Here is a 24,603-nt window from a genome sequence, read left to right on the forward strand (position 1 = left end):
GAAGCCACAGGTTGTTTATCATTTATAAAACGTCAAAACGGCCGCGAACTACGAATAAAAATGTCACGTTGCGTCACTTCTTTTTCCGCAGTTAAAAATACATCGTTTTCGACGAGTTATAAATGAGCCTTTTGGCTGTGAGCCGTGTTTTCGTTCCGACGCGGCGAGCTCGTTTGATTGAAGCCAGCGAAACGTCGCAACTCCGCTGACGTCTCCGTCCGTAGCGTAGCATTGCGCTAACGTTACGCTAACGTTAGCGTTACGCTACTTAACGGAACGTCCCGAAGCTGGGCGTTCCCCGGTCCCTACTTTGGTTTTTTTATGTACGGCGGCGAGGTTAGCTCGTCGTAAAGTTCCCCTCGCTTTTTAGCTTTGTTTACGAGTGTCGTTCCGATCGAGCGTCGAAAATATATATCGTTTTTCCAGTCGGCCTCATCTTACGGAGACGTGATATGCCGGCAGTAGCCATTTCTGACCACTAGAGTGAGCGAAACACAAGGAGATGCTATTTATGCACTGGGTTTCTAATGAAAGAGCCTGATGGAACTTCCTGTTGGTTATTAAAGGTGCGTAAGAGACCATAGCTCCCCCTGGGGACAGAGACCATAGCTCCCCCTAGGGGACAGAGACCATAGCTCCCCCTAGGGGACAGAGACCATAGCTCCCCCTGGGGACAGAGACCATAGCTCCCCCTAGGGGACAGAGACCATAGCTCCCCCTAGGGGACAGAGACCATAGCTCCCCCTAGGGACAGAGACCATAGCTCCCCCTAGGGACAGAGACCATAGCTCCCCCTAGGGACAGAGACCATAGCTCCCCCTGGGGACAGAGACCATAGCTCCCCCTAGGGACAGAGACCATAGCTCCCCCTAGGGACTGAGGCGATAGCGCCCTCTAGGGACAGAGGCGATAGCGCCCCTAGGGGATTATCTACAAACATTGATGATGAAATTAGATTTTTTTTTGTTTCAAGCGAGAGGAGTGATGCTGATGATGTCACATCCTGTTTGTTTACATTCCATGAATGATGATGATGGTTCATGATTGGTCATTTACTGTACAGTGGGAGGGGTTTAGAGATGGGTACCGCCCCCCCCCCCCCCCCCCCAGCTCAACTTAACTCTTTAATTGTCGCAATTACATCATAAATACATCATGAGGGAGGCGGGGCTAGGGGGGAGGGGGCAAAATAAAGTGATTGGGTGTGGGGGGGGGGGGGGGGGGGGGGGGGGGGGGCGTGACCCGTAGAGAAGCCAGTCAGCCAGCCAGCCAATGGCATGCCTCCAGTTTTGGTGGGCGTGACCCGTGGAGCAGCCAGCCGGCCAATGGCGCGCCTCCTCAGTTCATCTGTTCAAAGAACTTGTAGGTGGGGTTCTCGTAGCCGTGGTTCTGCATCTTGTTGAGCTGACGTTCCTCTGGGGTCAACATGGGGTCAACCTGCTACGCACGCACACACACACACACACACACACACACACACACACACACACACACACACACACACACACACACACACACACACACAGACACACACACACACGCACGCACGCACGCACGCACGCACGCACGCACGCACGCACGCACGCACGCACGCACGCACGCACACACACACACACACACACACACACACACACACACACACACACACACACACACACACACACACACACACACACACACACACCCTCACACACACACACACACACACACACACACACACACACACACACACACACACACACACACACACACACACACACACACAGACACGGGTCACATTGTTATAGAGTGGTATTGGTCCCAGGTGGCCCCCATGCTGCTGAATGGGCACCGCTCTAAAAGAGTTACATTATTGTGGTTTTATGACGGTTTTAAGATCCCATGGCTGGGGAGTAAAACGTTTTTTTACCTCTAAGGTCCCATGGCTGGGGAATAAAAGTGTTTTACCTCTAAGGTCCCATGGCTGGGGAGTAAAAGGTGATATTACCTCTAAGGTCCCATGGCTGGGGAATAAAAGGTGATATTACCTCTAAGGTCCCATGGCTGGGGAATAAAAGTGTTTTTACCTCTAAGGTCCCATGGCTGGGGAATAAAAGTGTTCTTACCGCTAAGATCCCATGGCTGGGGAATAAAAGGTGATTTTACCTCTAAGGTCCCATGGCTGGGGAATAAAAGGTGATATTACCTCTAAGGTCCCATGGCTGGGGAATAAAAGGTGACATTACCTCTAAGATCCCATGGCTGGGGAATAAAAGGTGATTTTTACCTCTAAGATCCCATGGCTGGGGAATAAAAGGTGATTTTTACCTCTAAGATCCCATGGCTGGGGAATAAAAGGTGATTTTTACCTCTAAGGTCCCATGGCTGGTGAGTAAAAGGTGATATTACCTCTAAGGTCCCATGGCTGGGGAATAAAAGGTGATATTACCTCTAAGATCCCATGGCTGGGGAGTAAAAGTGTTTTTACCTCTAAGATCCCATGGCTGGGGAGTAAAAGGTGATATTACCTCTAAGATCCCATGGCTGGTGAGTAAAAGGTGATATTACCTCTAAGGTCCCATGGCTGGGGAATAAAAGGTGATATTACCTCTAAGATCCCATGGCTGGGGAGTAAAAGTGTTTTTACCTCTAAGATCCCATGGCTGGGGAGTAAAAGGTGATATTACCTCTAAGATCCCATGGCTGGGGAATAAAAGGAGATTTTTACCTCAACGATCCCATGGCTGGGGAATAAAAGGAGATTTTTACCTCAACGATCCCATGGCTGATGGTGCCGTAGGGCTTCCTGCGGACCAATAGGAGGCTGATCACCATCACCATGGCGATCGCCACGGCGACCACCAGCAGCCCCACCATGGCACCGCGGTTGAACGTCTCCAGGGCGTCTGGTTGCTATGGAAACAAAATGGCGGTTGTTTTTTAACCCATTCTGACCTGAGATCAGATTCTAAAAATGTCTTCTACATCCTGACAGTTTTCTGAAAAAGCTATGTTTCTATGTCAGTCGTTCTTCGATTTTTCAAAAATAGCAGATCTACAAGCTCGAGCTTGTAGATCTGCTATTTTTCAATAGCTAAAGCATGACATGATCAGGGCTGCACATAAGTGGTGCGCCACCGCACATGCGTCGTCAAAATTCAAAATGCGCTGTCAATCAAGCGCCGGGAAGCGCTTCTGCGTACCAACAGCCGGGGCCGCCTAGAATGATTATTATGGCCAGAATACTAGTACATTCTGTGGCGAGAGCATTTTCCACCGACTGCCACTCAAAGTGGCTACTGGCCAATCACAGCGCGTCCTTACTCAAAAGGGGGAGGATTCCAATCCATGCTTCTTTCTGCTGGGAGCCTGGGAGGAGGCGGAGGGCGGTTGACAGGAAAACCTTACACAAATAGTTTCGTCTTCTCCGTTTCAGATAGCAAACTACTGTAGTCCCCGGTGTAAAAGGGCATGCTTTGGATGCTTTGCACTCTTCCCATTTGCCGCTGTGCTTGTGTTTGTTTTCCGGCTGTTGGAGCAGCATGGTTGCTCGTGTGCGATGCCGTCTCAAAACCCGAATTCGAGGCAGAAACCATATTAGCGTCTCTCACAGCCTAGGCACCGGCCACCGACTTTTTACGGGTACTAAGGTTTTAGTTCCGACATAGTGGAGTGGGAAGAGTTTAAAGCATTGCGGACTGGCACTGCTGCTGCCCAACATGAACACCGTGTCTCGACATACTGTGCCTTATTATCGTAAAGTCGGGTAGTGTACACTGTTTATTTTTGCACCGAGGAGCCATGTGTGTCTGACTACGTACGTCGCCTCAGCTAAAAACAAAAGGGAACTAGGGAAGCCTGATGTACGTGTCGCAACACGTTGTGAGCTAGTAGATTGGTTATTTAAATACAAAATAATAAGAAATCTAAATATTGCTTTGATGCTCATATTATCCTTAGGAAGTATTAAGTTGTTAACTTGTTCTTATTATAATATGCATTCCATAGGGCTGGACCACACATGGACCTAGATTTTAGCAAATTTATATATTTTTAATAATGGGATGAATCTACAACAAGAGCCATTCTAGGGCTAAATCTAGAGTTGCAATACCCTCCATTGACTCCCCACTCATCCAATAAATATTGTTTTGCTATAAGTTATTCATCCCTCTTTTATCCATCCGGCGAGACGGGTCGCCGCATTTTAGGAGCACCAAGCAACTCCTCCAGGTGCTCCTCTGAGTACTAGACCAAAAAAGTTGTGTGCAGCCCTGTACATGATGCTAACACCAAAAGGGGTTCCCGTTCAGAATGGGTTAAAACAATAAGTGACCAAAGACACTGCATGACTTCTTGGTCCCATAATAATAATAATAATAATAAATGTAGAACTCACCAGTTCATCTCTCTGGATCTCTGGAGTTTTATAAACCAGCTGTTTGAGTTCCACCGAGCTGTTACTCTGACAGGGACACAAAGAATATCATTTTATTGTGTGTTGTTGAACACACGCACACACACACACACAGCTTAACGTCATGGCTGTGTTGTTGAACACACACACAGCTTAACGTTATGGCTGTGTTGTTGAACACACACACAGCTTAACGTCATGGCTGTGTTGTTGAACACGCACACAGCTTAACGTCATGGCTGTGTTGTTGAACACACACACAGCTTAACGTCATGGCTGTGTTGTTGAACACACACACACACAGCTTAACGTCATGGCTGTGTTGTTGAACACACACACACACAGCTTAACGTCATGGCTGTGTTGTTGAACACACACACACACAGCTTAACGTCATGGCTGTGTTGTTGAACACACACACACACAGCTTAACGTCATGGCTGTGTTGTTGAACACACACACACACAGCTTAACGTCATGGCTGTGTTGTTGAACACACACACACACAGCTTAACGTCATGGCTGTGTTGTTGAACACACACACACACAGCTTAACGTCATGGCTGTGTTGTTGAACACACACACACACAGCTTAACGTCATGGCTGTGTTGTTGAACACACACACACACAGCTTAACGTCATGGCTGTGTTGTTGAACACATAGCTTAACGTCAGGAAAGTTACACGACTGACCCACCCAGGTGATGACAATAATAATATGACCGTAGTCTGACCGTGAAACATCAGTGACGTCATGTTGTAGTTTTAGTAAAAACAGAGAGTTGTGTTTGGGTGAGCGGTGAGTCTCTTACCACCGCGGCTCAGTGACGTCATGTTGTAGTTTTAGTAAAACAGAGAGGTGTGTTTGGGTGAGAGGTGAGTCTCTTACCACAGCGGCTCAGTGACGTCATGTTGTAGTTTTAGTAAAAACAGAGAGTTGTGTTTGGGTGAGCGGTGAGTCTCTTACCACCGCGGCTCAGTGACGTCATGTTGTAGTTTTAGTAAAAACAGAGAGGTGTGTTTGGGTAAGTGGTGAGTCTCTTACCACCGCGGCTCAGTGACGTCATGTTGTAGTTTTAGTAAAAACAGAGAGGTGTGTTTGGGTGAGCGGTGAGTCTCTTACCACCACGGCTCAGTGACGTCATGTTGTAGTTTTAGTAAAAACAGAGAGGTGTGTTTGGGTGAGCGGTGAGTCTCTTACCACCGCGGCTCAGTGACGTCATGTTGTAGTTTTAGTAAAAACAAAGAGATGTGTTTGGGGTGAGAGGTGAGTCTCTTACTTTTTTTAATTAAAAAAAAAAATGATCCCACGATTTTGTAACCCAGTTTTCTTTTTCACCCAGTGCCAATTATATAATGTAATCCTGGGCGCTACACTTCCTCTGCCAACCTGGGGGGGGGCAGCTGACTGACCTCATGCCTCCTTCTATGCATGAGGAGTCCAAGCTGCTTCTTTTCACCTAACAGAGGGGAATTTCCCCGGCCGGACCTAGCGCGTGGAAGGGACATGTTATTCCGACCAGTTCCTTTCCCCTCCATCAGGCGCCCCGGCTGGCCAGGGGGAGGTAGTTTTAGAGACCAGGATTATGGCATGTTTTTGTGAGGGTACCTACCCTAGGGGACACGGGGAGAACATGCAAACTCCACACAGAAAGGCCCTATCGCCAACCCCCGGTGAGTGTCTTACCACCGCGGCTCAGTGACGTCATGTTGTAGTTTTAGTAAAAACAGAGAGATGTGTTTGGGTGAGCGGTGAGTCTCTTACCACCGCGGCTCAGTGACGTCATGTTGTAGTTTTAGTAAAAACAGAGAGGTGTGTTTGGGGTGAGCGGTGAGTCTCTTACCACCGCGGCTCAGTGACGTCATGTTGTAGTTTTAGTAAAAACAGAGAGATGTGTTTGGGTGAGCGGTGAGTCTCTTACCACCGCGGCTCAGTGACGTCATGTTGTAGTTTTAGTAAAAACAGAGAGATGTTTTTGGGTGAGTGGTGAGTCTCTTACCACCGCGGCTCAGTGACGTCATGTTGTAGTTTTTGTAAAAACAGAGAGATGTTTTTGGGTGAGTGGTGAGTCTCTTACCACCGCGGCTCAGTGACGTCATGTTGTAGTTTTAGTAAAAACAGAGAGGTGTGTTTGGGGTGAGCGGTGAGTCTCTTACCACCGCGGCTCAGTGACGTCATGTTGTAGTTTTAGTAAAAACAGAGATGTGTTTTGGGTGAGCGGTGAGTCTCTTACCACCGCGGCTCAGTGACGTCATGTTGTAGTTTTAGTAAAAACAGAGATGTGTTTTGGGTGAGCGGTGAGTCTCTTACCACCGCGGCTCAGTGACGTCATGTTGTAGTTTCAGTGAAAACAGAGAGGTGTGTTTGGGGTGAGCGGTTCGTTAAAAGGTGCGATCATATTATTCTTACCTTGTCCTCGTATTCGTAGGTGGGACCTCTCTCTGAGGTGGGGTAGTCGTAGTCTGTGACAGGTGCTGACGCCACTGAACATATAAAACAACACAGATTAACTCTAGGTGCTGACGCCACTGAGCATATAGAACAACACAGATTAACTCTAGGTGCTGACGCCACTGAATATAAAACAACACAGATTAACTCCAGGTGCTGACGCCACTGAATATAGAACAACACAGATTAACTCTAGGTGCTGACGCCACTGAATATAGAACAACACAGATTAACTCTAGGTGCTGACGCCACTGAATATAGAACAACACAGATTAACTCTAGGTGCTGACGCCACTGAACATATAGAACAACACAGATTAACTCTAGGTGCTGACGCCACTGAACATAGAACAACACAGATTAACTCTAGGTGCTGACGCCACTGAACATAGAACAACACAGATTAACTCTAGGTGCTGACGCCACTGAATATAGAACAACACAGATTAACTCTAGGTGCTGACGCCACTGAACATATAGAACAACACAGATTAACTCTAGGTGCTGACGCCACTGAATATAGAACAACACAGATTAACTCTAGGTGCTGACGCCACTGAATATAGAACAACACAGATTAACTCTAGGTGCTGACGCCACTGAATATAGAACAACACAGATTAACTCTAGGTGCTGACGGCACTGAACATAAAACAACACAGATTAACTCTAGGTGCTGACGCCACTGAATATATAGAACAACACAGATTAACTCTAGGTGCTGACGCCACTGAACATATAGAACAACACAGATTAACTCTAGGTGCTGACGCCACTGAACATAGAACAACACAGATTAACTCTAGGTGCTGACGCCACTGAATATAGAACAACACAGATTAACTCTAGGTGCTGACGCCACTGAATATAGAACAACACAGATTAACTCTAGGTGCTGACGCCACTGAACATAGAACAACACAGATTAACTCTAGGTGCTGACGCCACTGAACATAGAACAACACAGATTAACTCTAGGTGCTGACGCCACTGAACATAGAACAACACAGATTAACTCTAGGTGCTGACGCCACTGAACATAGAACAACACAGATTAACTCTAGGTGCTGACGCCACTGAACATAGAACAACACAGATTAACTCTAGGTGCTGACGCCACTGAACATATAGAACAACACAGATTAACTCTAGGTGCTGACGCCACTGAATATATAGAACAACACAGATTAACTCTAGGTGCTGACGCCACTGAATATAGAACAACACAGATTAACTCTAGGTGCTGACGCCACTGAATATAGAACAACACAGATTAACTCTAGGTGCTGACGGCACTGAATATAGAACAACACAGATTAACTCTAGGTGCTGACGCCACTGAATATAGAACAACACAGATTAACTCTAGGTGCTGACGCCACTGAATATAGAACAACACAGATTAACTCCAGGTGCTGACGCCACTGAATATAGAACAACACAGATTAACTCCAGGTGCTGACGCCACTGAACATATAGAACAACACAGATTAACTCTAGGTGCTGACGCCACTGAACATATAGAACAACACAGATTAACTCTAGGTACTGACGGCACTGAGAATAGAGAAACGTGAATCACTTTAACTCTAATTCATATGATGAGAACAACATGACAAAGTTTAACTCTATAGGTGCTGAAGACACTGAACATAAACATGACAGACTTTAACTATAACTTATAAGACAGACCATGTGCTGAACGTAGAAAAACGTGACACACTTTGACGACAGCACACAGTATAAGTTCACAACTCCATGACATTTATTTAGTTGGTACTGTATCTCAACTGAATCCTAGATCTGTATCACAGTCATCTCAGACATCACAGATCAGCACAGATCCATCCTAGTCTAGTGGATGTATTCTATATCCAACTCACCTTTCTTATTGGGCTGAGGTTCTGTGGAGAGGAGAGGAGATAATTACAATTAACAAACTATCATAATATGCATTCACGTGAGCGTGCGTGCGTGCGCGTGCATGTATGTACGCCAGTGTTGTTTTTGGCAGCAAATTTCTATTTTAGTTTTAGTCATAGTCTTTGGACTGAAACTTCATTTAGTTTTAGTTACATTTTAGTCACCTGGAATGTCTTAATGTTACTCTAGTTTTAGTCGACTAAATCAACTGTAGATTTAGTTGACTAAAAGTCGACTAAACTAAAATGTATTTTGGCGGTGTGAGCTTGTAGATCTGCTATTTTCAGCATGCAACCAAGTGTAAAATGACTTATACTGGATCTCTTGTCCACTAGTCCCTTCCTATTATTTGAGTCTAGTTTTTATTTGTCGACGAAATTGTCAGTATATTTAGTCTTAGTTTTAGTCATCGTAGCTTAGTTTTAATTTAGTTTCCATTTGTTTTTGTCAGTGAAAATAGGTAGTCGACGAACATTTTAGTTTTTTAGTTTTTAGTTTTAGTCGAGGAAAACAACGCTGACGTACGCACCGACGGGGACAGGGTAGGGTCTGTTCTTCCAGGCTCTCTCCTCCTCCTCCTCGTCATCTTTCTCCTCCTGGCTCTCGGCGGGGAGCAGCTCCTCCGTGGTGCGCGTCTCCGAGAAGGAGGTGGTCATCAGGGAGGAGACGTCTCCTCTCTGCTCCTTCACCAGCTCCTCTGTGAGGATGGAGACACCGTTAATGTTCTGCTCCTTCACCAGCTCCTCTGTGAGGAGGAGACACCGTTAATGTTCTGCTCCTTCACCAGCTCCTCTGAGAGGAGGAGACACCGTTAATGTTCTGCTCCTTCACCAGCTCCTCTGTGAGGAGGAGACACCGTTAATGTTCTGCTCCTTCACCAGCTCCTCTGTGAGGAGGAGACACCGTTAATGTTCTGCTCCTTCACCAGCTCCTCTGAGAGGAGGAGACACCGTTAATGTTCTGCTCCTTCACCAGCTCCTCTGAGAGGAGGAGACACCGTTAATGTTCTGCTCCTTCACCAGCTCCTCTGTGAGGAGGAGACACCGTTAATGTTCTGCTCCTTCACCAGCTCCTCTGTGAGGAGGAGACACCGTTAATGTTCTGCTCCTTCACCAGCTCCTCTGTGAGGAGGAGACACCGTTAATGTTCTGCTCCTTCACCAGCTCCTCTGTGAGGAGGAGACACCGTTAATGTTCTGCTCCTTCACCAGCTCCTCTAAGGAGGAGACACCGTTAATGTTCTGCTCCTTCACCAGCTCCTCTGTGAGGAGGAGACACCGTTAATGTTCTGCTCCTTCACCAGCTCCTCTAAGGAGGAGACACCGTTAATGTTCTGCTCCTTCACCAGCTCCTCTGTGAGGAGGAGACACCGTTAATGTTCTGCTCCTTCACCAGCTCCTCTGTGAGGAGGAGACACCGTTAATGTTCTGCTCCTTCACCAGCTCCTCTAAGGAGGAGACACCGTTAATGTTCTGCTCCTTCACCAGCTCCTCTGTGAGGAGGAGACACCGTTAATGTTCTGCTCCTTCACCAGCTCCTCTGTGAGGAGGAGACACCGTTAATGTTCTGCTCCTTCACCAGCTCCTCTGAGAGGAGACACCGTTAATGTTCTGCTCCTTCACCAGCTCCTCTGAGAGGAGACACCGTTAATGTTCTGCTCCTTCACCAGCTCCTCTAAGGAGGAGACACCGTTAATGTTCTGCTCCTTCACCAGTTCCTCTGTGAGGAGGAGACACCGTTAATGTTCTGCTCCTTCACCAGCTCCTCTGTGAGGAGGAGACACCGTTAATGTTCTGCTCCTTCACCAGCTCCTCTGTGAGGAGGAGACACCGTTAATGTTCTGCTCCTTCACCAGCTCCTCTGTGAGGAGGAGACACCGTTAATGTTCTGCTCCTTCACCAGCTCCTCTGTGAGGAGGAGACACCGTTAATGTTCTGCTCCTTCACCAGCTCCTCTGTGAGGAGGAGACACCGTTAATGTTCTGCTCCTTCACCAGCTCCTCTGAGAGGAGGAGACACCGTTAATGTTCTGCTCCTTCACCAGCTCCTCTAAGGAGGAGACACCGTTAATGTTCTGCTCCTTCACCAGCTCCTCTGAGAGGAGGAGACACCGTTAATGTTCTGCTCCTTCACCAGCTCCTCTGTGAGGAGGAGACACCGTTAATGTTCTGCTCCTTCACCAGCTCCTCTGAGAGGAGGAGACACCGTTAATGTTCTGCTCCTTCACCAGCTCCTCTGTGAGGAGGAGACACCGTTAATGTTCTGCTCCTTCACCAGCTCCTCTCTGAGGAGGAGACACCGTTAATGTTCTGCTCCTTCACCAGCTCCTCTAAGGAGGAGACACCGTTAATGTTCTGCTCCTTCACCAGCTCCTCTGTGAGGAGGAGACACCGTTAATGTTCTGCTCCTTCACCAGCTCCTCTGAGAGGAGGAGACACCGTTAATGTTCTGCTCCTTCACCAGCTCCTCTGTGAGGAGGAGACACCGTTAATGTTCTGCTCCTTCACCAGCTCCTCTGAGAGGAGGAGACACCGTTAATGTTCTGCTCCTTCACCAGCTCCTCTGTGAGGAGGAGACACCGTTAATGTTCTGCTCCTTCACCAGCTCCTCTGTGAGGAGGAGACACCGTTAATGTTCTGCTCCTTCACCAGCTCCTCTGTGAGGAGGAGACACCGTTAATGTTCTGCTCCTTCACCAGCTCCTCTGTGAGGAGGAGACACCGTTAATGTTCTGCTCCTTCACCAGCTCCTCTGAGAGGAGGAGACACCGTTAATGTTCTGCTCCTTCACCAGCTCCTCTTTGAGGAGGAGACACCGTTAATGTTCTGCTCCTTCACCAGCTCCTCTGTGAGGAGGAGACACCGTTAATGTTCTGCTCCTTCACCAGCTCCTCTGAGAGGAGGAGACACCGTTAATGTTCTGCTCCTTCACCAGCTCCTCTGAGAGGAGGAGACACCGTTAATGTTCTGCTCCTTCACCAGCTCCTCTGTGAGGAGGAGACACCGTTAATGTTCTGCTCCTTCACCAGCTCCTCTGAGAGGAGGAGACACCGTTAATGTTCTGCTCCTTCACCAGCTCCTCTGTGAGGAGGAGACACCGTTAATGTTCTGCTCCTTCACCAGCTCCTCTGAGAGGAGGAGACACCGTTAATGTTCTGCTCCTTCACCAGCTCCTCTGTGAGGAGGAGACACCGTTAATGTTCTGCTCCTTCACCAGCTCCTCTGTGAGGAGGAGACACCGTTAATGTTCTGCTCCTTCACCAGCTCCTCTCTGAGGAGGAGACACCGTTAATGTTCTGCTCCTTCACCAGCTCCTCTGTGAGGAGGAGACACCGTTAATGTTCTGCTCCTTCACCAGCTCCTCTCTGAGGAGGAGACACCGTTAATGTTCTGCTCCTTCACCAGCTCCTCTCTGAGGAGGAGACACCGTTAATGTTCTGCTCCTTCACCAGCTCCTCTCTGAGGAGGAGACACCGTTAATGTTCTGCTCCTTCACCAGCTCCTCTGAGAGGAGGAGACACCGTTAATGTTCTGCTCCTTCACCAGCTCCTCTGTGAGGAGGAGACACCGTTAATGTTCTGCTCCTTCACCAGCTCCTCTGTGAGGAGGAGACACCGTTAATGTTCTGCTCCTTCACCAGCTCCTCTGTGAGGAGGAGACACCGTTAATGTTCTGCTCCTTCACCAGCTCCTCTGTGAGGAGGAGACACCGTTAATGTTCTGCTCCTTCACCAGCTCCTCTGTGAGGAGGAGACACCGTTAATGTTCTGCTCCTTCACCAGCTCCTCTGTGAGGAGGAGACACCGTTAATGTTCTGCTCCTTCACCAGCTCCTCTGAGAGGAGGAGACACCGTTAATGTTCTGCTCCTTCACCAGCTCCTCTGTGAGGAGGAGACACCGTTAATGTTCTGCTCCTTCACCAGCTCCTCTGTGAGGAGGAGACACCGTTAATGTTCTGCTCCTTCACCAGCTCCTCTGTGAGGAGGAGACACCGTTAATGTTCTGCTCCTTCACCAGCTCCTCTGCGAGGAGGAGACACCGTTAATGTTCTGCTCCTTCACCAGCTCCTCTGCGAGGAGGAGACACCGTTAATGTTCTGCTCCTTCACCAGCTCCTCTGTGAGGAGGAGACACCGTTAATGTTCTGCTCCTTCACCAGCTCCTCTGTGAGGAGGAGACACCGTTAACGTTCTGCTCCTTCACCAGCTCCTCTGAGAGGAGGAGACACCGTTAATGTTCTGCTCCTTCACCAGCTCCTCTGTGAGGAGGAGACACCGTTAATGTTCTGCTCCTTCACCAGCTCCTCTGTGAGGAGGAGACACCGTTAATGTTCTGCTCCTTCACCAGCTCCTCTGAGAGGAGGAGACACCGTTAATGTTCTGCTCCTTCACCAGCTCCTCTGAGAGGAGGAGACACCGTTAATGTTCTGCTCCTTCACCAGCTCCTCTGTGAGGAGGAGACACCGTTAATGTTCTGCTCCTTCACCAGCTCCTCTGTGAGGAGGAGACACCGTTAATGTTCTGCTCCTTCACCAGCTCCTCTGAGAGGAGGAGACACCGTTAATGTTCTGCTCCTTCACCAGCTCCTCTGAGAGGAGGAGACACCGTTAATGTTCTGCTCCTTCACCAGCTCCTCTGTGAGGAGGAGACACCGTTAATGTTCTGCTCCTTCACCAGCTCCTCTGTGAGGAGGAGACACCGTTAATGTTCTGCTCCTTCACCAGCTCCTCTGAGAGGAGGAGACACCGTTAATGTTCTGCTCCTTCACCAGCTCCTCTGTGAGGAGGAGACACCGTTAATGTTCTGCTCCTTCACCAGCTCCTCTGTGAGGAGGAGACACCGTTAATGTTCTGCTCCTTCACCAGCTCCTCTGTGAGGAGGAGACACCGTTAATGTTCTGCTCCTTCACCAGCTCCTCTGTGAGGAGGAGACACCGTTAATGTTCTGCTCCTTCACCAGCTCCTCTGAGAGGAGGAGACACCGTTAATGTTCTGCTCCTTCACCAGCTCCTCTGAGAGGAGGAGACACCGTTAATGTTCTGCTCCTTCACCAGCTCCTCTGTGAGGAGGAGACACCGTTAATGTTCTGCTCCTTCACCAGCTCCTCTGTGAGGAGGAGACACCGTTAATGTTCTGCTCCTTCACCAGCTCCTCTGTGAGGAGGAGACACCGTTAATGTTCTGCTCCTTCACCAGCTCCTCTGTGAGGAGGAGACACCGTTAATGTTCTGCTCCTTCACCAGCTCCTCTGTGAGGAGGAGACACCGTTAATGTTCTGCTCCTTCACCAGCTCCTCTGTGAGGAGGAGACACCGTTAATGTTCTGCTCCTTCACCAGCTCCTCTGAGAGGAGGAGACACCGTTAATGTTCTGCTCCTTCACCAGCTCCTCTGAGAGGAGGAGACACCGTTAATGTTCTGCTCCTTCACCAGCTCCTCTGAGAGGAGGAGACACCGTTAATGTTCTGCTCCTTCACCAGCTCCTCTGAGAGGAGGAGACACCGTTAATGTTCTGCTCCTTCACCAGCTCCTCTGTGAGGAGGAGACACCGTTAATGTTCTGCTCCTTCACCAGCTCCTCTGTGAGGAGGAGACACCGTTAATGTTCTGCTCCTTCACCAGCTCCTCTGTGAGGAGGAGACACCGTTAATGTTCTGCTCCTTCACCAGCTCCTCTGTGAGGAGGAGACACCGTTAATGTTCTGCTCCTTCACCAGCTCCTCTGAGAGGAGGAGACACCGTTAATGTTCTGCTTCTTCACCAGCTCCTCTGAGAGGAGGAGACACCGTTAATGTTCTGCTCCTTCACCAGCTCCTCTGAGAGGAGGAGACACCGTTAATGTTCTGCTCCTTCACCAGCTCCTCTGTGAGGAGGAGACACCGTTAATGTTCTGCTCCTTCACCAGCTCCTCTGAGAGGAGGAGACACCGTTAATGTTCTGCTCCTTCACCAGCTCCTCTGTGAGGAGGAGACACCGTTAATGTTCTGCTCCTTCACCAGCTCCTCTGAGAGGAGGAGACACCGTTAATGTTCTGCTCCTTCACCAGCTCCTCTGAGAGGAGGAGACACCGTTAATGTTCTGCTCCTTCACCAGCTCCTCTGAGAGGAGGAGACACCGTTAATGTTCTGCTCCTTCACCAGCTCCTCTGTGAGGAGGAGACACCGTTAATGTTCTGCTCCTTCACCAGCTCCTCTAAGGAGGAGACACCGTTAATGTTCTGCTCCTTCACCAGCTCCTCTGTGAGGAGGAGACACCGTTAATGTTCTGCTCCTTCACCAGCTCCTCTAAGGAGGAGACACCGTTAATGTTCTGCTCCTTCACCAGCTCCTCTGAGAGGAGGAGACACCGTTAATGTTCTGCTCCTTCACCAGCTCCTCTGAGAGGAGGAGACACCGTTAATGTTCTGCTCCTTCACCAGCTCCTCTGTGAGGAGGAGACACCGTTAATGTTCTGCTCCTTCACCAGCTCCTCTAAGGAGGAGACACCGTTAATGTTCTGCTCCTTCACCAGCTCCTCTGAGAGGAGGAGACACCGTTAATGTTCTGCTCCTTCACCAGCTCCTCTGTGAGGAGGAGACACCGTTAATGTTCTGCTCCTTCACCAGCTCCTCTGTGAGGAGGAGACACCGTTAATGTTCTGCTCCTTCACCAGCTCCTCTGAGAGGAGGAGACACCGTTAATGTTCTGCTCCTTCACCAGCTCCTCTAAGGAGGAGACACCGTTAATGTTCTGCTCCTTCACCAGCTCCTCTGAGAGGAGGAGACACCGTTAATGTTCTGCTCCTTCACCAGCTCCTCTGTGAGGAGGAGACACCGTTAATGTTCTGCTCCTTCACCAGCTCCTCTGTGAGGAGGAGACACCGTTAATGTTCTGCTCCTTCACCAGCTCCTCTGTGAGGAGGAGACACCGTTAATGTTCTGCTCCTTCACCAGCTCCTCTGTGAGGAGGAGACACCGTTAATGTTCTGCTCCTTCACCAGCTCCTCTGTGAGGAGGAGACACCGTTAATGTTCTGCTCCTTCACCAGCTCCTCTGTGAGGAGGAGACACCGTTAATGTTCTGCTCCTTCACCAGCTCCTCTGAGAGGAGGAGACACCGTTAATGTTCTGCTCCTTCACCAGCTCCTCTGTGAGGAGGAGACACCGTTAATGTTCTGCTCCTTCACCAGCTCCTCTGAGAGGAGGAGACACCGTTAATGTTCTGCTCCTTCACCAGCTCCTCTGTGAGGAGGAGACACCGTTAATGTTCTGCTCCTTCACCAGCTCCTCTGTGAGGAGGAGACACCGTTAATGTTCTGCTCCTTCACCGGCTCCTCTGAGAGGAGGAGACACCGTTAATGTTCTGCTCCTTCACCAGCTCCTCTGTGAGGAGGAGACACCGTTAATGTTCTGCTCCTTCACCAGCTCCTCTGAGAGGAGGAGACACCGTTAATGTTCTGCTCCTTCACCAGCTCCTCTGTGAGGAGGAGACACCGTTAATGTTCTGCTCCTTCACCAGCTCCTCTGAGAGGAGGAGACACCGTTAATGTTCTGCTCCTTCACCAGCTCCTCTGTGAGGAGGAGACACCGTTAATGTTCTGCTCCTTCACCAGCTCCTCTGAGAGGAGGAGACACCGTTAATGTTCTGCTCCTTCACCAGCTCCTCTGTGAGGAGGAGACACCGTTAATGTTCTGCTCCTTCACCAGCTCCTCTGAGAGGAGGAGACACCGTTAATGTTCTGCTCCTTCACCAGCTCCTCTGTGAGGAGGAGACACCGTTAATGTTCTGCTCCTTCACCAGCTCCTCTGTGAGGAGGAGACACCGTTAATGTTCTGCTCCTTCACCAGCTCCTCTGAGAGGAGGAGACACCGTTAATGTTCTGCTCCTTCACCAGCTCCTCTGTGAGGAGGAGACACCGTTAATGTTCTGCTCCTTCACCAGCTCCTCTGTGAGGAGGAGACACCGTTAATGTTCTGCTCCTTCACCAGCTCCTCTGTGAGGAGGAGACACCGTTAATGTTCTGCTCCTTCACCAGCTCCTCTGTGAGGAGGAGACACCGTTAATGTTCTGCTCCTTCACCAGCTCCTCTGTTTGGATGGAGACACAGTTAATGTTCTGCTCCTTCACCAGCTCCTCTGTGAGGAGGAGACACCGTTAATGTTCTGCTCCTTCACCAGCTCCTCTGTGAGGAGGAGACACCGTTAATGTTCTGCTCCTTCACCAGCTCCTCTGTGAGGAGGAGACACCGTTAATGTTCTGCTCCTTCACCAGCTCCTCTAAGGAGGAGACACCGTTAATGTTCTGCTCCTTCACCAGCTCCTCTGTGAGGAGGAGACACCGTTAATGTTCTGCTCCTTCACCAGCTCCTCTGTGAGGAGGAGACACCGTTAATGTTCTGCTCCTTCACCAGCTCCTCTGTGAGGAGGAGACACCGTTAATGTTCTGCTCCTTCACCAGCTCCTCTGAGAGGAGGAGACACCGTTAATGTTCTGCTCCTTCACCAGCTCCTCTAAGGAGGAGACACCGTTAATGTTCTGCTCCTTCACCAGCTCCTCTGTGAGGAGGAGACACCGTTAATGTTCTGCTCCTTCACCAGCTCCTCTGTGAGGAGGAGACACCGTTAATGTTCTGCTCCTTCACCAGCTCTTCTGAGAGGAGGAGACACCGTTAATGTTCTGCTCCTTCACCAGCTCCTCTGAGAGGAGGAGACACCGTTAATGTTCTGCTCCTTCACCAGCTCCTCTAAGGAGGAGACACCGTTAATGTTCTGCTCCTTCACCAGCTCCTCTGAGAGGAGGAGACACCGTTAATGTTCTGCTCCTTCACCAGCTCCTCTGTGAGGAGGAGACACCGTTAATGTTCTGCTCCTTCACCAGCTCCTCTGTGAGGAGGAGACACCGTTAATGTCCTGCTCCTTCACCAGCTCCTCTGTGAGGAGGAGACACCGTTAATGTTCTGCTCCTTCACCAGCTCCTCTGAGAGGAGGAGACACAGTTAATGTCCTGCTCCTTCACCAGCTCCTCTGTGAGGAGGAGACACCGTTAATGTCCTGCTCCTTCACCAGCTCCTCTGTGAGGAGGAGACACAGTTAATGTCCTGCTCCTTCACCAGCTCCTCTGTGAGGAGGAGACACCGTTAATGTTCTGCTCCTTCACCAGCTCCTCTGTGAGGAGGAGACACCGTTAATGTTCTGCTCCTTCACCAGCTCCTCTGAGAGGAGGAGACACCGTTAATGTTCTGCTCCTTCACCAGCTCCTCTGAGAGGAGGAGACACCGTTAATGTTCTGCTCCTTCACCAGCTCCTCTGTGAGGAGGAGACACCGTTAATGTTCTGCTCCTTCACCAGCTCCTCTGAGAGGAGGAGACACCGTTAATGTTCTGCTCCTTCACCAGCTCCTCTGAGAGGAGGAGACACCGTTAATGTTCTGCTCCTTCACCAGCTCCTCTGAGAGGAGGAGACACCGTTAATGTTCTGCTCCTTCACCAGCTCCTCTGTGAGGAGGAGACACCGTTAATGTTCTGCTCCTTCACCAGCTCCTCTGTGAGGAGGAGACACCGTTAATGTTCTGCTCCTTCACCAGCTCCTCTGTGAGGAGGAGACACCGTTAATGTTCTGCTCCTTCACCAGCTCCTCTGTGAGGAGGAGACACCGTTAATGTTCTGCTCCTTCACCAGCTCCTCTGAGAGGAGGAGACACCGTTAATGTTCTGCTCCTTCACCAGCTCCTCTGTGAGGAGGAGACACAGTTAATGTTCTGCTCCTTCACCAGCTCCTCTGAGGAGGTGCAGATACCATGGTTAAAGGCCTATTCATAGTCTGGATGTTCGGTGGTGAGGTGACCACTGCTCCGGTGGTGAGCTGACCACCGGAGCTGAAATAACGTTGAGCGGTGGTGAGTAAAAACAGAGAGAAGGGCTGGAGCGGTGGCGGTGGCGGTGGTTTGCTCTTCAGCGCGGCTCGTGACGTCATGTTGTAGTTCGGTGGTCACCTCAGTGACGTCATGTTGTAGTTCGGTGGTCACCTCAGTGACGTCATGTTGTAGTTCGGTGGTCACCTCAGTGACGTCATGTTGTAGTTCGGTGGTCACCTCAGTGACGTCATGTTGTAGTTCGGTGGTCACCTCAGTGACGTCATGTTGTAGTTCGGTGGTCACCTCAGTGACGTCATGTTGTAGTTCGGTGGTCACCTCAGTGACGTCATGTTGTAGTTCGGTGGTCACCTCAGTGACGTCATGTTGTAGTTCGGTGGTCACCTCAGTGACGTCATGTTGTAGTTCGGCGGTCACCTCAGTGACGTCATGTTGTAGTTCGGTGGTCACCTCAGTGACGTCATGTTGTAGTTCAGTGGTCACCTCAGTGACGTCATGTTGTAGTTCGGTGGTCATCTCAGTGACGTCATGTTGTAGTTCGGTGGTCATCTCAGTGACGTCATGTTGTAGTTCGGTGGTCACCTCAGTGACGTCATGTTGTAGTTCGGTGGTCACCTCAGTGACGTCATGTTGTAGTTCGGTGGTCACCTCAGTGACGTCATGTTGTAGTTCGGTGGTCACCTCAGTGACGTCATGTTGTAGTTCGGTGGTCACCTCAGTGACGTCATGTTGTAGTTCGGTGGTCACCTCAGTGACGTCATGTTGTAGTTCGGTGGTCACCTCAGTGACGTCATGTTGTAGTTCGGTGGTCACCTCAGTGACGTCATGTTGTAGTTCGGTGGTCACCTCAGTGACGTCATGTTGTAGTTCGGTGGTCACCTCAGTGACGTCATGTTGTAGTTCGGTGGTCACCTCAGTGACGTCATGTTGTAGTTCGGTGGTCACCTCAGTGACGTCATGTTGTAGTTCGGTGGTCACCTCACCACCGAAAATCCAGACTATGTATGAGCCTTCACTCCTCTAAGGAGGTGCAGATACCACGGTTATATAATAATATAGACACACTGTTTGTCTGTCTTATAAGACATAATATGAAGACACTCTTACATTATGTCTTCATACAAGACATTATGATGGACGTGAGGGACACATCATGTCTTCATACAAGACATTATGATGGACGTGAGGGACACATCATGTCTTCATACAAGACATTATGATGGACGTGAGGGACACATCATGTCTTCATACAAGACATTATGATGGACGTGAGGGACACATCATGTCTTCATACAAGACATTATGATGGACGTGAGGGACACACATACATCATGTTTTCATGTCAGATATGTAATCGGAGGACACACTGTTCGTCTGTCTTCATAAATAAGACATAATATGAAGAACTTACTGTACATCATGTCTTCATATAAGACATAATATGAAGAACTTACTGTACATCATGTCTTCATAATTATACAATTCATAATAGGAGGACCCAGACTCACGTATGTCTTCGTGCAGCTCTTCGGCGAGCACAGGAACCTTGTAGAGCAGAGCCAGACTCTGGTTCATCCTCTCCTCGATGACGTGCAGGTGAGTGTACACCTGGAATTAATTAATGACGAATTAATTAATTAATTAATTAATGACGTGCAGGTGAGTGTACACCTGGAATTAATCACACTAATGATTAATGACGTGCAGGTGAGTTTACACCTGGAATTAATCACATTAATGATTAATGACGTGCAGTGAGTTTACACCTGGAATTAATCACACTAATGATTAATGACTTAATTAATCACACTAATGATTAATGACGTGCAGGTGAGTTTATACCTGGAATTAATCACACTAATGATTAATGACGTGCAGGTGAGTTTACACCTGGAATTAATCACACTAATGATTAATGACGTGCAGGTGAGTTTACACCTGGAATTAATCACACTAATGATTAATGACGTGCAGGTGAGTTTACACCTGGAATTAATCACACTAATGATTAATGACGTGCAGGTGAGTTTACACCTGGAATTAATCACATTAATGACGTGCACCTCTCTGTAAGTGTCTGAGCTCTGATATAACTACCGTAATAACTACAGTATAAACTACTGTAAAACTACAGTAAAACTACAGTAAAACTACAGTATTTAAACACACCTGGAACTTCATCTGCTCAGCCTTCGTGGGGTCCACGGCCTCGATGTGCTGGTAGTGTCTCAGTGTGTGTCGGCGGTCCTTCTGCTCTGCTGCCATGTAGCGCTTCAGAGCCTGCAGTACCCGCTCCGGCTGCAAGAGGGCAGTGTGGGGTCAGTCGCCGTGCACCTCATGTTTCACATTGTGAGCTTGTGTACAACTGTTCAAAGTACAGACAGTGTTGTTGCCAAGTCTGGTCGTTATAAGCCACATTTGGACTTGTTCATCTGTAAAGTTGCTTTTTAATATTGGAGGTCCTTGACATGAACGTGTTTGAGAACCACTGCTCTTTAAAAGAACATTCATTGGACAATAACGTTTGACAGACAGACCTATAGTTGCTTAGTTTTGATGTATTGTCATCATAGACATGCATGGTTGCTTGTTTCTCTCTCACGAGTCTGGCAACCCTGGCCAAAGCTAGACATGCATTGGTGCTTGTTTTGGTTTAGCTTAGCACGACGGCTAGCAGGATGCAGCTATAGCATGATGCTGCTGCCATCATGAATAACAGGATTTAACACAGTTTTCTGGGGAACTGCCCATAGATCCGAAGTCCCGTTAGTCCGAACATGCACTGCTCCCGTGCTTGCGGTTAGGTTTAGGTCTGCTCCCGTGCTTGCGGTTAGGTTTAGGTTTGCTCCCGTCATTGCGGTTAGGTTTAGGTTAGGGTTAGAGATAGGGATAGTCATTTCGAAACAAAGAGCCTTCTGACTAATGACACGGCATCGTTTTCTGTCCCAGAACTTGTGGATATGTGTGGCTGTTCCTCTGTCTTCTCTAGTTAGTAGAACTTGTGGATATGTGTGGCTGTTCCTCTGTCTTCTCTAGTTAGTAGAACTTGTGGATATGTGTGGCTGTTCCTCTGTCTTCTCTAGTTAGTAGAACTTGTGGATATGTGTGGCAGTTCCTCTGTCTTCTCTAGTTAGTAGAACTTGTGGATATGTGTGGCTGTTCCTCTGTCTTCTCTAGTTAGTAGAACTTGTGGATATGTGTGGCTGTTCCTCTGTCTTCTCTAGTTAGTAGAACTTGTGGATATGTGTGGCTGTTCCTCTGTCTTCTCTAGTTAGTAGAACTTGTGGATATTTGTGGCTGTTCCTCTGTCTTCTCTAGTTAGTAGAACTTGTGGATATGTGTGGCTGTTCCTCTGTCTTCTCCAGTAAGTTTACTGTCCAGGTCGCACATGCACCTCTTGTCATATTCTAGTCATCAAAGAGAACTGGTTAAACTCGCCGGCGTCAATCTTGTTCTGACATTTGTTTTTGTTTAGCCTGTCTGTCAACGTCAGGTATTATAGTCGTCCAAAAAGGCGCGTCGACGTCGTCATTTACGTTATCGCCATGTGGCTTGTTACCCGTGGGGGTGTGGCCTGTTAGCTGTGGGGGTGTGTTTACCTGTGGGGGTGTGGCTTGTTGTTACCTGTGGGGGTGTGGTCTGTTTACCTGTGGGGGTGTGGCCTGTTTACCTGTGGGGGTGTGTTTACCTGTGGGGGTGTGGTCTGTTTACCTGTGGGGTGTGGCCTGTTTACCTGTGGGGTGTGTTTACCTGTGGGGGTGTGGTCTGTTTACCTGTGGGGGTGTGGTCTGTTTACCTGTGGGGTGTGGCCTGTTTACCTGTGGGGGTGTGTTTACCTGTGGGGGTGTGGTCTGTTTACCTGTGGGGTGTGGCCTGTTTACCTGTGGGGGTGTGGTCTGTTTACCTGTGGGGGTGTGGCCTGTTTACTTGTGGGGGTGTGGTCTGTTTACCTGTGGGGGTGTGGCCTGTTTACCTGTGGGGGTGTGGTCTGTTTACCTGTGGGGGTGCGTTTACCTGTGGGGGTGTGGCCTGTTTACCTGTGGGGGTGTGTTTACCTGTGGGGGTGTGGCCTGTTTACCTGTGGGGGTGTGTTTACCTGTGGGGGTGTGGCCTGTTTACCTGTGGGGGTGTGGCCTGTTTACCTGTGGGGGTGTGTTTACCTGTGGGGGTGTGGCCTGTTTACCTGTGGGGGTGTGTTTACCTGTGGGGGTGTGGCCTGTTTACCTGTGGGGGTGTGTTTACCTGTGGGGGTGTGGCCTGTTTACCTGTGGGGGTGTGGCCTGTTTACCTGTGGGGGTGTGTTTACCTGTGGGGGTGTGGCCTGTTTACCTGTGGGGGTGTGTTTACCTGTGGGGGTGTGGCCTGTTTACCTGTGGGGGTGTGGCCTGTTTACCTGTGGGGGTGTGGCCTGTTTACCTGTGGGGGTGTGTTTACCTGTGGGGGTGTGGCCTGTTTACCTGTGGGGGTGTGTTTACCTGTGGGGGTGTGGTCTGTTTACCTGTGGGGGTGTGGCCTGTTTACCTGTGGGGGTGTGGTCTGTTTACCTGTGGGGGTGTGGCCTGTTTACCTGTGGGGGTGTGTTTACCTGTGGGGGTGTGGTCTGTTTACCTGTGGGGGTGTGTTTACCTGTGGGGGTGTGTTTACCTGTGGGGGTGTGGTTTGTTTACCTGTGGGGGTGTGGCCTGTTTACCTGTGGGGGTGTGTTTACCTGTGGGGGTGTGGCCTGTTTACCTGTGGGGGTGTGGCCTGTTTACCTGTGGGGGTGTGGCCTGTTTACCTGTGGGGGTGTGGCCTGTTTACCTGTGGGGGTCTGTTTACCTGTGGGGGTGTGTTTACCTGTTTACCTGTGGGGGTGTGGCCTGTTTACCTGTGGGGGTGTGTTTACCTGTTTACCTGTGGGGGTGTGGCCTGTTTACCTGTGGGGGTGTGTTTACCTGTGGGGGTGTGTTTACCTGTGGGGGTGTGTTTACCTGTGGGGGTGTGTTTACCTGTGGGGGTGTGGTGTGTTTACCTGTGGGGGTGTGGCCTGTTTACCTGTGGGGGTGTGTTTACCTGTGGGGGTGTGTTTACCTGTGGGGGTGTGGCCTGGTATCTGTGGGGGTGTGTTTACCTGTGGGGGTGTGGCCTGATTACCTGTGGGGGTGTGGTCTGTTTACCTGTGGGGGTGTGGTCTGTTTACCTGTGGGGGTGTGTTTACCTGTGGGGGTGTGGTCTGTTTACCTGTGGGGGTCTGTTTACCTGTGGGGGTGTGGTCTGTTTACCTGTGGGGGTGTGTTTACCTGTGGGGGTGTGGTCTGTTTACCTGTGGGGGTCTGTTTACCTGTGGGGGTGTGGTCTGTTTACCTGTGGGGGTGTGGCCTGTTTACCTGTGGGGGTGTGGTCTGCACGGCCGTCAGGTAGCTCTCCAGGGCCAGGCGGCGGTTGTTGTTGAGCGTAGCGACCACTCTGGCCAGGTGAGTCTCCACCAGCCTCTGTCTCTCCCCGGCTACCTGTTCCTCTAGGGTCTGGAGCACGGACTGGAAGTGCTGTTAGGAGAGAGAGAGAGAGAGAGAGAGAGAGAGAGAGAGAGAGGTTATACATTCTCTCCCCTGCTACCTGTTAGGGTTTAGGGATTAGGGGTTAGGGGTTAGGGTTTAGGGGTTAGGGTTTAGGGGTTAGGGGTTAGGGTTTAGGGGTTAGGGGTTAGAGTTTAGGGGTTAGAGTTTAGGATTTAGGGTTTAGGGGTTAGGGGTTAGGGGTTAGGGGTTAGGGTTTAGGGGTAAGGGTTCAGGGGTTAGGGTTTAGGGGTTAGGGGTTAGGGGTTAGAGTTTAGGGTTTAGGGGTTAGGGGTTAGGGTTTAGGGGTTAGGGGTTAGGGGTTAGGGGTTAGGGTTTAGGGGTTAGGGTTTAGGGGTTAGGGTTTAGGGTTTAGGGTTTAGGGGTTAGGGGTTAGGGGTTAGGGTCCTCACCTCATTGAGGGCCTGGCGGTCAGAGCGAGGCAGGTTCTTGGACTGGTTGTCG

General features: G+C 49.7%; 1 protein-coding gene across 1 annotated transcript in view; it reads right to left on the reverse strand.

Moving 5' to 3' along the window:
• Nucleotides 1-1,330: 1,330 nt before the first annotated feature.
• Nucleotides 1,331-24,603, reverse strand: part of aplp1 (amyloid beta (A4) precursor-like protein 1) — a gene marked incomplete at its 5' end in the record, with an annotated part of 48,992 nt that continues 25,719 nt past the window's right edge. Inside the window, 10 exon segments of the mRNA XM_083761263.1 lie at nucleotides 1,331-1,437; nucleotides 2,749-2,892; nucleotides 4,379-4,444; nucleotides 6,808-6,881; nucleotides 8,733-8,753; nucleotides 9,302-9,469; nucleotides 20,113-20,212; nucleotides 20,774-20,902; nucleotides 23,971-24,129; nucleotides 24,552-24,603. The exon segment at nucleotides 24,552-24,603 is cut by the window's right edge and continues 23 nt beyond it. Coding sequence (XP_083617389.1) covers nucleotides 1,339-1,437; nucleotides 2,749-2,892; nucleotides 4,379-4,444; nucleotides 6,808-6,881; nucleotides 8,733-8,753; nucleotides 9,302-9,469; nucleotides 20,113-20,212; nucleotides 20,774-20,902; nucleotides 23,971-24,129; nucleotides 24,552-24,603 — 1,012 coding nt within the window. The 3' untranslated portion in view covers nucleotides 1,331-1,338.

Source organism: Protomyctophum parallelum, assembly GCF_964188405.1.
Source record: "Protomyctophum parallelum genome assembly, chromosome: 3".
NCBI classification, from domain to species: Eukaryota; Metazoa; Chordata; class Actinopteri; order Myctophiformes; family Myctophidae; genus Protomyctophum; species Protomyctophum parallelum.